The sequence below is a fragment of the Crinia signifera genome, chromosome 2 (assembly GCF_055691185.1).
Source record: "Crinia signifera chromosome 2, ASM5569118v1, whole genome shotgun sequence".
In the NCBI taxonomy this organism is placed as follows: Eukaryota; Metazoa; Chordata; class Amphibia; order Anura; family Myobatrachidae; genus Crinia; species Crinia signifera.
In genome coordinates this window covers 95606697-95621004 of record NC_139218.1, presented here as the reverse complement: position 1 = coordinate 95621004, position 14308 = coordinate 95606697, and the positions used below count along the sequence as shown (strand labels likewise).

At 45.3% G+C, this 14308-nt stretch overlaps 1 protein-coding gene across 1 annotated transcript in view; it reads right to left on the bottom strand.

Annotated features, from left to right (window-relative positions):
• PRKX (protein kinase cAMP-dependent X-linked catalytic subunit) overlaps positions 1–14308 on the bottom strand; it is a 150961-nt gene that overhangs the window by 51086 nt on the left and 85567 nt on the right. Inside the window, exon 2 of the mRNA XM_083172575.1 lies at positions 11678–11846. Within this exon, the coding sequence (XP_083028701.1) occupies positions 11678–11846 (169 nt within the window). The remainder of the gene's footprint in view (positions 1–11677; positions 11847–14308) is intronic.

The window sequence follows — 14308 nt, the reverse complement described above, 5'->3', positions numbered from 1 at the left end:
TAAATAATGGAACAGCTTTCTAACACAATATGTTGACCGACATGTATCAGAAAATAACTGTAACTCATGATAACCAAATAGGAACAACATTATTGCCTCACCCAAGTTATGTTTGTTTGACCATAATGCTGGGTACACACCAGGACGACTAGGGCCCGATCCCCTCAATCTAGATCCAATTCCGACCAATTTTTTCCCTGTTCTGGTCCGATCCCGATCCGATGCGCGGCCCCGCGCATCGGTCGGTCGTTATTCAGATCCTACCTGCTGCAGGTAGGATCTGAAGAACGACCATACAGCCGGGTGCGGGTCTCCATCGGATCGGCCCCGCTCACGGTGCACATCTTGAGCGGGTCGTGCCCCACCGCGTCACCGTGAGGGGGTCGGACGAGACACTGACGACCCGCTCACGATGTGCATTGCGAGCGGGTCGTCGTGGTGTGTACCCTACATAAGTTGCAGTCAACTCTACATGAGGACCATTATGTAAACCAGTAATTATTCTGATAAGCGCCTGAAACTTGAACATATAAATTGTAAAAATGCTGTAAGTAGTTCTGTCATATAAAGCAACTTGTGCTTTAGATTTATCAGTTTGTGAACACATTGTAGAACCAAACCAGTACTGAAATATATATTACAGTTATTTGTTTAGGACACTGAAAGATTACATATTCTCTGCTACTACTAATACCATGTTCACACTGCATGTGTGAACTACATGGCATTTACATGCTGGGAGCGGCGGCGACTGATCCCCATTCTCACTGCTAGGCAAATTCCTGGGTGAAGCAGTTCTACCGGGTAATTTGCCTTTTAACACAGGTTTTTTTGCAGTCTGAACGCGTCAACCCGTGTCTTCATACCTGGATCTCAAAAACGGGTAGCGAACACAAATTCCCCTCTGAGCACGGTCGGCCAGAGTGGGAGTTATGTGGGTGTATTGAAGGGCGCGGATATAAAAGTGGGCAAAACTGGGCGGCAACCGGGGCTCATACATGGGTGGTGTCCAAAAGCGCTGGGCGGTGGCTCCACTGAGAGAGCGTTCGGGCCACTAGACCTCACAAACATTCGACAAAACAGGTATTACGCCTCTCAGCCCAACCAGCTTTGCTGGTCCGCATTCGCTTGGACAATCCGCACTCACCATAGTGAAAATACTTTCACCTGTATGCAATACTAACCCATACAATGCTCAATTTGCTCTCATTAAACAAATAAGCAACTGCAAGCCACACAAACCTTAACCACACATTTCCTGGTAAATTTTAGACACTTGTTCTCATTGTTAGCGGTTATGGTTTTCATTGTTGGTGTCCAAATACAGCAACATTCATAACTGCTAATGATGTTCCAGTTCTAAATCTACAACCTTAATCCACAAGTGTGCCTGTCATTTTTGGACCACACCACACAATTGTAAAAAGCCGCCATGTGTCAAATCTCATACAGTACGTTTATGCAAACATAACCACCATGTAAAAATAAAGCATGCGGCGCTATATTCGCTTGAGGCGCGGTGAGTATATTTTTTTGCACACACGTTTTTATTGCTAATGTTAGCTGCTCGGCTGTACGCCGGTCCGCTTGCTGGGACTACGAGCGCTCGGCCAGAGAACCGTATGAGCCCGGTAGCGTACTTGCATGGGCACGCCACTCCCCTTTTTGTGTGGTTCCGAACTCGCGCCACTTTTGACCATGTAGGCGTAGCTTCGCTCCCCATCTGCGTGTGTGATTCATTTGCTCGGATACGTGTGAATGTGTATCCGAACGAGTCAACCAGAATAACCCCCAGTGTGTGAGTTGCTGTTTTAGTTACATGTTATTTCTGCTTTTCAACAACTTGCACCTAGTCTTTTTCGATTACTTATCTTTAATTTTTGGTTTATGTTGTTCCAGGAATTACAGTAGGGCGAGGAGCTTTGGGCCTTATTCTAGTTCACTCTGACAAAGTCCTTCTTAGACGGACAAAACCATGTCCACTGCAGGGGGGCAGATGTAAAATGTGCAGAGAGAATTAGATTTGGGTGGGGTTTTACTTCAAAGTGAGATCTATATTGCAGTTTCAAAATAAAGCAGCCAGTATTTACCCTGCACAGAAACAAAATAACTCACCCAAATCTAACTCTCTCTGCACATGTTACATCTGCCCCCCTGCAGTGCACATGGTTTTGTCTGCTTAAGAAGGATTTTGTCAGAAAGAGTGAACTAGAATAAGGCCCTTTGTGAAATGCAAACAGATGGCTTGTTTCGGAGTTCTAAAAGTGGGAAACACCTGGATTTTAGGACACTGATAAGTAGTGAAGACAAAGTGATATACAAGTGGGAAAAAACACTCACTTCTACCTCTCTAGAGCAGGGATGGCCTGCAGACTGCCATCTGTCCCTCAGTGACCTGCCGAGATTTCCCCTGTGGCCCTAGTTCTGCTTTATGTGATGAGTAAGAGGCAGAGGCCATGGATGAAGCTTCACAGTGTATAAAGCAGAGAATATGACAGTACATCTTAATCTCTGACCTGCCGATCTGTTTCGCACTACACAGGAAGGTAATAGAAGATCTTATAGCACACATTGAGAACAATGTGCAGGCTGGAAAAGGTATTAACCCCTTCAGTGGTGGGTTTTTTGTAGGTAGCGCTCCTCACTGGATGAGTTTTCTGGGGAAGTGCACCCTAAAAAACCCGGTCACTGTCTCTCCTGGGCAGTGCAGAACCGCTGAGCACTTTATCAGCCGCTGCCGTGTTTGTGTCACCCTAAGCTATGTCAACCTTCAGTAGATCCAATGCATGTCGGCCTTATATGTGTCAACCTAACTGTTATGATCCGCCTCCAGCGGATCATTGTAAATGTGCAGTTTATATATTCTGTTTGTAACTTGTATGTTTTCCCTGGACCTGTACTCCGGGTTTTTTTGGTTGTATACCCTGCTACTTGGGTATGGCTGCATGCAAGGTTATTTAGTTAGGTTCTCAGCATGTAGACCCTGCCAGTTATAGTTCTGTTTATGTCTAGTCAGAGGTCTGTCCTAGCTGCTTGTTAGCTTGCAGAGAGTTCCTAGTTCGCAGTACAGTTTGGTTTGTCTAGGTTCCTGATCCAGAGCGGTCCCAGTCCTTGTATCCAGTGGGGATACGGTCATTAGGTCTACAATAACTAGGTCGATAAGCATTTGGTCAGCACCATTAGGTTGACATGCAGCAATGTCGACGTGGAACTAGGTCGACAGTCGAAATGTCAACATGGGGTTTTTAAGTTTGAGCCAACATGTGCCGACAGGCAGTATTTCATGTCCTACCATCCACTATGGCATGGTGGAGGAATAAAATAGTGTGCAGAGCGTAGCGAGGCACCATGCCCGAAGAATTGCGAGCGATGCAAGGGGATGGGTTGCACTTCAAACTGTGTCCATGTCGACTTTGTTGACATTCGGGTAAAAAACAGAGAAAAACCCCATGTCGACCTAGCCGATGTCGACCTAACGCTAGTGTCGACCTAATGTAATGTCGACCTAGTTCCATGTCGACATTGACACATGTCGACCTAGTTATGGTCGACTAAACATCCCAACCCACCCAGTGTCCCATGCCCAGCTCTGCTTCTGCTACAGTGTCCGGGTTCCTGGTCCCAGTTAGCAGTCCTGTCTGCCTGCGCTGCAGCCTCCTGAGATCTGTTTGCTGTAATACCATCATTCCAGATAAGTCAGGAGTTTCTCCCTGCAGATGCTTCTTTTATTATTATTTTGTACAGTACCATCTCTGCATTGTTGCAGCAGCTCGCACTGTGGGTCTGGTTGCCCTCTAGGGGCCATTCTTTCCTTGTGCAGAAGTCTGGGCTTGTATTTGTTATTTATTTACCACCTTAGTGCATTGTTGCACCGGCATTTTTGGAGACTCTGGGGGTACCCCATCCTGTGTGTCTCTTTAGTCAGCTTTCCTCTTACACTCTCCTCGCCTTGGCGGACAAGTTGTCTCACTTAAGGCCTGGCGACATCGGGGTTGGAGCTGGCATAACCAGCTCCTTCGAACGAGGTTGTTATTAGGTGAAGACTACCACCGCACGTGTCCGTCAACCACGAGGAGAGGCAACAGAGTTAGGGGTCATGTTTGGTGGTACCCTCCAGAGTCCTAACACTAACAACCGTATACCATGAAGAGACAAGAAGGCATCTATATTGCTGAGTGCTGCCGCTGTGCGTTTATATCTATATTGTATCTATCTATATATATAGATTTATCCATCAATCTATCTATAGATTAAATTAAAAAGTAGATAGTAATATTGGAAATCATTTGAAGACTTTCTGGTACTAAAAACTCTGCTATCAACTCTATCGCAGGCATGGTCAAGCCTCTGTTTTCTCTGTGTGGGGTTCTGTCAATGCCATTAAAAAAAAACCTTAAAATCGAAAAATAAACAGATTCTCTGCAATATTAACTATAGTGAGCTACAGTATGTTTATGTTCTTCAAAAATAAATTTCACCAATGGCAACAAACAAAACCTGATACAGCAAACAAAATATAAAGGATATCTACTTTTGTCTAAAGCTGGGTACACATATGTACAATTTCATTTTTCTTGCGACCGTTCAATCGACCGAATACACGTTCGACCGTCCAAAACATACGACCGATCTGCGCGTACACATATGTACAATTTTACTTGCGACGTCCGATGTACTCCCGTCCAACCCTCCATCCTCTATCCCCCTTCGATGCTCCAACCCCCAACCGTGGCACTCGCCTATCACCCGATTCCTTAAAAAGTGCTCTCGCACTGCTGAGCGCTTCTGGAAGAAATCACGCTCCCTCGCGGATTATCTCCATTTCAAATTCATTCTTTCCTCCTTCAGCTCTGCCCTTGCTCTGGCCAAGGAATCCTACTTTAAGTCCCTCATCCTTTCCCAATCATCCAATCCCCGCAGGCTCTTCGCCACCTTCAACTCCTTGCTCTCCCCCCCTCCTCCAGCTCTTCCGTCCTCCATCGTAGCCGCTGATTTTGCTACCTACTTTTCAACCAAAATCTCCTCTCTCAGGACTGCCATCACTGCTGCCATGACCCCACCCTCTCCCTCCTCCCCTCCTACATCCCCACTCCCCTCCTTCCAACCCCTGTCCTCATTTTACCCCACCACTGCTGCTGAAGTCCACTCTATCCTTCAATCCGCTTCTCCCTCCACCTGCCCGCTTGATCCTATCCCCTCCAATATTATCCGTCGTCTCAGTCCGTCAGTCTGCTCTCACCTGGCTCACCTGTTTAATCTTTCCCTATCCTCTGGGATCTTCCCTTCCTCCTTCAAACACGCTCTTGTCTCCCCAATTCTCAAAAAAACAAATCTGGACCCCAACTCCCCATCCAACTACAGGCCCATCTCCCTCCTCCCTTTTGCCTCCAAACTCCTAGAACGTCTGACCTATAATCGTCTCCTAAACCACCTTACTGCTAACTCCATTCTCGACCCCCTCCAATCCGGGTTCCGCCCTTTACATTCCACTGAAACTGCCCTGACCAAAGTCACTAACGATCTAATATCGGCTAAATCCAAAGGCCTCTTCTCTATCCTCATCCAGCTTGATCTGTCAGCTGCCTTTGACACTGTTGACCACCCTCTCCTGCTCAACACACTCCGCTCCTTTGGCATCACTGGCACGGTATTCTCCTGGTTCACCTCATACCTCTCCGATCGCTCCTTCTCCGTCTCCACTCCGAGCTCCTCCTCTCCTACTACCCCGCAGCCAGTCGGTGTTCCCCAAGGGTCTGTCCTTGGCCCTCTCCTCTTCTCTCTCTACACCACCTCTCTGGGCACTCTCATCAGCTCCTATGGTTTTCATTACCACCTTTATGCTGATGATACCCTAATCTATCTCTCTTCCCCCGATCTATCCCCATCACTCCTGTCCAAGGTCTCTGAATGCCTCACAGCCATCTCAGCCTGGATGACCCAACGCTTCCTGAAGCTAAACATGGCTAAAACTGAACTTCTAATCTTCCATCCCCCGAACATCCCCTCTTCTCCCACTATCTCCATCAGTATTGGTGAAACCGAGATCACCTCCACCGACCAAACGCGCTGCCTTGGTGTCATCATTGACTCCTCCCTCTCTTTCACCCCCCACATTCGTGCTCTCTCACAGTCTTGCCGCTTTCACCTACGCAACATCTCACGCATCAGACCATTCCTCTCCACTGACGCGACCAAAATTCTCATTCACTCTCTTGTCATCTCCCGCCTTGACTACTGCAACATCCTTCTCTCCGGGCTACCTCTCACCCGCCTCGCACCTCTCCAATCCATTCTTAACGCTGCTGCTAGGCTCATCTTCCTCTCCCGCCGCTCTACCTCCGCCTCCCCCCTCTGTCTATCTCTTCACTGGCTCCCCATTCCTTTCCGAGTTCTCTTTAAACTCCTCACCACCACCTACAAAGCTCTCTCCTCCTCCACCGCTCCTTACCTCTCTAAACTGATCTCTATCCACACTCCCTCCCGTCCTCTTCGCTCCATCGCTGACCGCCGACTGACCTCTCACCTAATCACCTCCTCCCACTCCCGTGTCCAAGACTTCTCTCGCGCTGCCCCCCTGCACTGGAACAACCTCCCGCCACCCATCAGGCTTTCTGATTCCCTTACCTCCTTCAAGCGCTCCCTCAAAACCCACTTTTTTCGACTAGCCTATCCCTCCTCCTAACCTCTTTTGATCCTCTTATCCTGCCTCCGTCCCCCTCCGTTCCTACTTATCCTATTGTTTTTCGTTCGTCCACCCACCTATTTTTAGTATGTTAACTCTTATGAGTAGGGCCCTCCTTCCTCACGTACTCACCCTACCTCTTTACCTCACCTGTGCTCCTGTCCTGTTCTTCCCTTCCTCTACTTCATCTTTAGTCTCCTTGACAATTTTGACACCTACTTCTGAACTGATGCTGATTTTAGTTCTACCAGCTATACCCCCATTTATACTGTATTTTTCAACACACCCTGTACGTTACCTCGTCATTTTTTTTTGTTTGCTATGTACGGCGCTGCGGACACTTTGCGGCGCCCTATAAATAAACGTACTACTACTACTACTACTACTACCGTACACACTCTCCCGATCTGGCTATATACTAACTATATCTGTCAGGAATGCACACACAACGATTATTTATTTCAAAAGGAATGCACACACAACGAATATTCTTTAACAGCATGGCGCGGAAAGTACGGGGGAGAAGACTTCCTGTTGTTTACATGCTGCGCTGATGGAGGGATGACGCAGCTAATCAACACCCACATGGGCGTGCTGCTTTTGGGAGGAATGATCGCAGGAACGGGCTGCATATCGATCGAACGTGCGTACACATGTCACTTTTCTTTCGATATGGAGCCGTCCTGTCGTAAGAATATTAAGCAGCAAAGAACCTTCGACCGACCGACCGTGGACGGCCAAGAGCGTTTTTGGCCGTTTATCGATCGCAACGAAGGGATCGGGACTGCGTACATATATATACAATCGAACGGCCTATCGTCCACAGAACGGAAGAACGGCCCGACGATTGTACATATGTGTACCCAGCTTTACACTATCTGGTACCATAAGCCTTAATGGTGCTGTGCATGCCTTTATTACACAGTACTCTTTCAGATTAATCATCTTTTAAGCACAAATGTATCCCCACCACTGACAACACACATAATCAAATGTGTGACACATGCCGCTGCCCAGAGCTCTGAGACAAGCTGCATATCAAAGTACTTTGTGTTGAATGCTGCTCGGGGTTTGGAGAAGGATAAAATCCTCTTAAAGTAAACAGCAATAGAAGTTCAGGACTTGGCCGAAGGCTTCAGCTGTGTAAAAGCCCACCTGAGGACTTCAGCACAGTTCGATGTGTAATGCAGTGTATTTACTGTGAATGTTATATGTCATTTGTTTTCATTTCTATGTGCACTCTGTTCCTTTTGTGGCAGGTAAACAAAGGAAAGATGCTGATCTGTCACTGATCCTTGGAGAGGTTTTAGCGCAGTGCATCTCTATTCCCCTGCTAAATAAAAATTGAATGAATAAAACACGGATATAAAAACAGCTTATCTGCAAAGTCCCCAGTCTCACCAACGTTCCAGTTGAGCCATGACAACATGCACAGGAACTTCAGAAAGGAATACAGCCGATTCTGCTGTAGATGGTTGCTCGGAGAGGGGGAAACCATTAATGTACAATAAAAACGAGAATGTAATAAAATGTCACTGGAATGTAATGAAACGGCAGATTAGGAAGGGTTCTAATATGCCATATCTGATGCTGTTTTTACTGGCTGGGAAATAGTCAAATCCAACTTCTGTTTCAAAATTATTTGAGCTTTACAAGGACTTTGATTAGTTTAGATATTTTAAACATTTAACATTTTCTACATTTTGCTTCTCAAAACCTCAGGTCAAGGGTAGGAAATGATTTGGATGGTGGCAGTAACTAAAATATTTGTTACTTTATCCGGTCGGCAGGTCGAAAATCACTAGGTCAACCACTAATGGTCGAAAGTGAGTAGATTGACACCTATGAATGGTTGACATACACTAGGTCAACACAAATATGGTCGACACATGGAGAGATCAACACGGTTGTTCATGATATTTTGTTTTCTAATCAACTTGTTCATACTTTACCATCCCAGTGGACGTAGAGGAGGAATATAATATTGGGTACAGTACTTATGTAATATCTGGGCTCCCGTTTTTCTTATGACACCGCGTCCCCTTTTAGGACACTCGCTGCGCTCGCCACGCTTCGGGCACGGTGGCTCGCTGCGCTCGCCACACTATATAAAATCAACTCCATGCGTAGCTGGATAGTGGGGGTATGAAAAAATGGGGTGCATTTAACATGGGAGCCCAGATAATACATAAGTACCTAATATTGTGTCAAAAGCATGACCAGCATAGCGAGCCATGCCTTGGCACGTGGTACAATTATACAGTATCCATGTCAACATAGACACCCCAAAATACATGCGTTAACCTTTTGCTTGTGTCAACCTACTGTCACTGTCTACCTAGTATATGTCAACCATTCTAAGGTGTTGACCTACTTACTGTCTAAAATTAGTGGTTGACGGGGGCGGATTGGCAATAGACCTCACAGGGAAGACTCCCGGGAGGCCGATGTACCTGTAAGGCCATCTATTAGCCAGTGATTTTTTTTAGATGAGACTCTGATGAAAGTAGTGGCCCCATACCCCTCTGTTTCCCACAGAAACCACCTTTGCATGTTCACAGAGCATAGGAACCTAGGCTGCAAATACTTATCTAAGGTAGGCCCCCATCTATATCCATTGTGATATCTGTTAACAGGACAGGAGTGTGTGCTACCTGGGGTGTAACAATGCCTGGGGTATTTCTGGAGTGGGGATATTTGTGATACTGTACTCAGGGGATTATGGTAATGAGTTTGCTTTGTGGAGGTTATATCCCTTTCACAACAGAAATTGCAGGGACTTACCTGGGAAAATGGTCCCTGGATCAAGCAGGGACATTCTGGGGTTGGCCCCTTTCACACCACCCTATAGTTCCTGCATTTTCTGGTGTGAGGGGGCAGTGGGGTCCAGACTGCGGAGATCCGGGCAGCAGCATCTGGGTGTTTGTAGTGCTATTTGCTGGGCAGAGGGGTGGGAAGCACTGCTGAATTTGAAAACTTTTGGGAGAGACTGGCCAGACGCTGATTGGCTGAGAGCGTCCGGCAAGTCTTTTCAAATCAAGCAGCGATTCACGCCTCGCTACTCAGCAAATAGCACTACAAGCACCCAACCGCCACTGCCTTGATCCCCGCAGTCTGGATCCCAGATTCTGTCACCCACTGCCCGGGTAAGTTCCTTTCACACCAGCTAGCAGGGATGAAATCCCGGCAAATTTTCCTGGGAATTTGGCCTGGGAACCTTGCACGCCAGCGCTAGTTGCGGATTGTTCCCGGGGCCAATCAGGAAATTTTGGCTGGTGTGAAAGGTATATTAGAGGGTCTGTGTTCAGTCTCAGTGGGGAGAAGTTGGGTATTGGGGCAGATGTATTAAGCCTGGTGAAGAGATAATGTAGAGATAAAGTAGCAGGTGATAACACATCAGCCATCACTTTACCATTCCCATATTCCCAATCAGAGTCCAAGTGGATGATAAAGCATAAAAAAGTCATTAAAATAAAAAAGTGCGTGTTGATCATTGCCACATAAACGTATTGCTTGTGTCAACCTTTTGACCATGTCAACCATAAGGATGTCGGTGACCCTTCAGGGGCCACTGAAACTGCTTCCAAGTACATAGCCAATGGCTTTAGTATTCCCAGATTTCTGGAATGCTCTTGTTGCCACCCCCCAAATGCCAGCATGTCAATCACGTTGCAGCTTATATGGCACTGCGAACGACACTGCAGCTGTATGGAGCGCATAATAACAATTGCAGCGCTATGAAGACAATTTTAATCAAATGATAAATATTCCATTAAAATATATATATTTTTTAAATCGCATTAATATATCATGGAATAGCCAAATCCCATCTAGTATCCATGACTAAAGGATAAAGTCCAAATAGTATTATTGCGACATGTTCCTATAAATGCCTCCAATAAATGAAGTCTCTTCCTTTGAGGATAGCACTTCAAACAGGTGCTGATATGTATGTTTGACCAAGCATCTATTATTAAATGGGATAGTCATTCCCCTGCACTACAGAAAGCAATTAATAAAAAATAGAAGCACTGTGGAGACCTATTGGTATTCCTTTGCATTATGGAAAACATGCACACCCCATCTCCAAAAAAAAAAAAAAGAACAGCATCCAGCACTCAGGTGTTACTAGAGGTATTGGCAGAAAGCCTTACATCACCCTGGCGACTACATCACAAATCCAGTGATCGAACCAGCTCCTAAAACGGACTTAGGGTCTTTTTCTTGATGGGTCATTAAGCGGCGAAGATCGCAGCTTACCGAGAGCCAGAGAGTTCGCCAAATCCCCCCTCCCACTTCCTCTTGCAACCACGTGAGGGGATGTGTAACAAAGACTTATTCCCTCGCATGCTGCCGCTGTATGAGAAATTATTCAATGGTCGCCAACTAGATAAACACTAATAAATATTTTTCTGACTTATCACAACCATCCTGACACTCCTGTACACACTTCCTTCTAATCATTAAATTATACATGATCCCATTAATTCCAAGTCTTCCAAATTGTCTTACAGATTGCGTCTCCCTACACTACACATCGGCAGAGTTTGATATAACATGACATTTTCCAAAACATGTACGACATGTGCAGCACATCCTATATAGGGAGCCTATTCTATGCAATTTTGATAGATTGATCAACCCTGGTGCAGAAATACGCTAAACTATTACCCTGGCCAACGACCCAATATCTGTCAGGATGGCCCAAAAATTGTAGACTGTGTCCTTCACTTAAGACACACACGTCTATATCACCAATACCAACAAATAGAATATTGCAGAAAAAACTATCAACTTATTTTGGTCACATACAATATAAAATGTCACATTTCCCAAATCACTAAAAAATAGGTAACAGTAGCACAATCTCTAAGCTAACTCCTCAGCAACGCAAACTACACAAAACAATAAAATTCCAATCAAGTGATAACATGAAAATAAAAATAGCACCAACAAAAGCTCAAATAAGTATTGAGGAATGTAGTGTGTACTTACAGTCGGACCAGAAACGGATGGTTCACTTCTTTCAAGACAGATTTTTCATTGTGTACGTGCTGCTCTTGTTTCAGGCGAATGACATCAGGAATGCTCATTACTTTTAGTGCAAAATAGTGCGTGGCTGTTTTCTCTTTTACTAAATGAACCCTTCCAAATGTCCCAGTGCCTAAAAAAAAAAATCAAAAAAGAAAAAGATGTATTAGGAAAGTAGCTTTTGTAGTACACTTTGCTGAATCAAGTTGTTCAAGACACCTGTATGCAAAAAGTTTTATTATAGGGAAATCCTGCAAACATTAAATTAAGTAAACTGTGCTCATATGTTCTCCTAACGTTCAGCTTTGTGGTGGTGGGTGACACATTGTGATTCTGTTGGTCCACTTATTTTAATGACTGGCAGCCATCAGCTCTGGATTTTCCCATCACATGGACCATGAATTAAGTTGATTTGTTAATAGACCACCAACCCTTGGCACGCCTCTAAGTGCTCTGTGGCATCCAGTTCAGGAATCACTAGGTTAGGGTGATCCTATTATGAAAGCCCGATCCGTCGGAATCCGATGAAAAAGGCCCAAATCGCCCTAGTATATAGCCACCTTTAGTATGTGAAGTTAAATGCACACACATACTTGGTGGTAAATGTAATAGCCTGAAAACTGTAGGCGTTCCGAGCGAGTATGCCCAATGTTTTAAAGTAGCAATCAATAAAAAGAAAAAAAAAAACGATTGATTTTTGCAGGCTATTACTATTACCACTTGATCTTGAGATAAAGTGCACGTGTCTATACAAAATATACCCGTTTCAACATTCTCATAAATGTACTAAAGCAAACCTTCTGCAGAACAGAACTTTGTATGCTTGCTGTAGACTATTCATTTCTATAGCACTATTTTGTATGCTCTCATTTATAGCACAGAAAGGACTCTGGAGGTCAGCTAACCAGAAGCGCTCACCCAGGGCATGACCCTTTTCTGCTGTGATGTTGGACTATTAATAGAAGAAAGAAAAAAAAAATGGATGGCTATATTTACCAGCACTGTCACTAACGCTTAGCGTTACAGCCAAATGTAAAATGTGGCACAAACTTTCTATTATTGATCATTATTTTGTTACATATAGGGCCTTATTTAGATTGCATCGGTACTGCGCGCATTCGCACGCAGTACCGATGTTGTGCGTCTGCGCATGCGCAGGCGTGTTTCTGCGCATGTGCAGGCGCATGGTACGTGCACCCATGGCGACCTTTCGGGTCGCCGGGTGCACGCACCCATGGCAGCGAGGGGGGGGATGTGGAGATGGGCGGGGAAGCGCCGGGCTGCCCCATTACCATATGGGAACGCCCAGCGCTCCATGGGCGTTTCCATGAGAACGCTGGGCATTCTCATGGTAATGAGGCAGTGACGCGGGTGTGTGGGCCGGGTAGCTGACATCACCGGATGTCAGCTGTCCGCCCATATCACGCCAGCGTGCACGCAAATGTAAGTAACTCAAAAGTCACTTATATAAGCGTGCACGCTAAACATCATTCGATGGTCACCGACCATCGAATGATGTGGGCAGACACCCCAGCAAAGCAAATGGATGTTTATGCAAAACATCCATTCGCTGCTGTGCGGGCGAAGCCGCACTTTGCTGGGGTGGCGGGGGGGCGTGCGTTCGCCGGGCGGGGTTTGGTGGAATCAACCTGAATAACCCCCATAATCTTAAACTAAAATTTGAGTAAAAAAATCACTATAGCTTTTTACATTTTTTATTCTCTGTTTGCGGTTCTTTATAACTCACACAAATTTACGTGCGAGTTACTAAATCGGACTGACTTTAGCCAACCATTTTTCCACAACAATTGCACACATCAGTCCATTCTATATTTCAGAACTCATAAAGGAATACCTATGAACCGCAAAGTACAAAACAACTAAGGCGCAAAAACATTTTTGCGTTGTCACATGGAAAATGATCAGCAAATGATACCCAGTATTACAGGAAAGGATTCATGGGACAGATAGTGCCACCTGTGAGGGGTAAGGTTATAGTGTTAGATGAGCCTTACGGAGTATGAATAAGGTACAGGAGTTCCGAGATGGTGAGCTTTTCGCTACTCTATGAATATTTCATATAATATAGATATATCATCATTCATTATCCCTAGACATGCCTCTTTCATTTACTTTGGGTCAATGAAAAAGTGAATGGTTAACAAACATGTAAGAGTACATTTATGCTATTTAACATGTACCATGTGCATCCTGTGTGTAATTCTAATACAAAATGAAGATGTGTACCTTCAAATCTGCCACACATACAGTACTTAGCAGTTTAGTTATTTCTGGCCATCCCTAAAACCCCTTTCTGGCGCTTTCACACTAAATCAAAGTTTAACCCTTCTTATAACCTGGGTCAAAAACCAGGGGCTTGACCCCAGTTATAAAGCGGTGCTTTCACAACGGACATCGACCCGTGTCTATACGTCAATAACACAGGCCCAAGGTGCGTGGCTGCATTACTAGGTGACAGAATGCTGAGTACCTTACTACTAAAACGTGTTGATTAGAATTATAGGTACTCTTTACCTAGAAGGGCGACCATCGCGACCATCGAATGCACTAAAAATCCGGTGCGACGCGATGCCC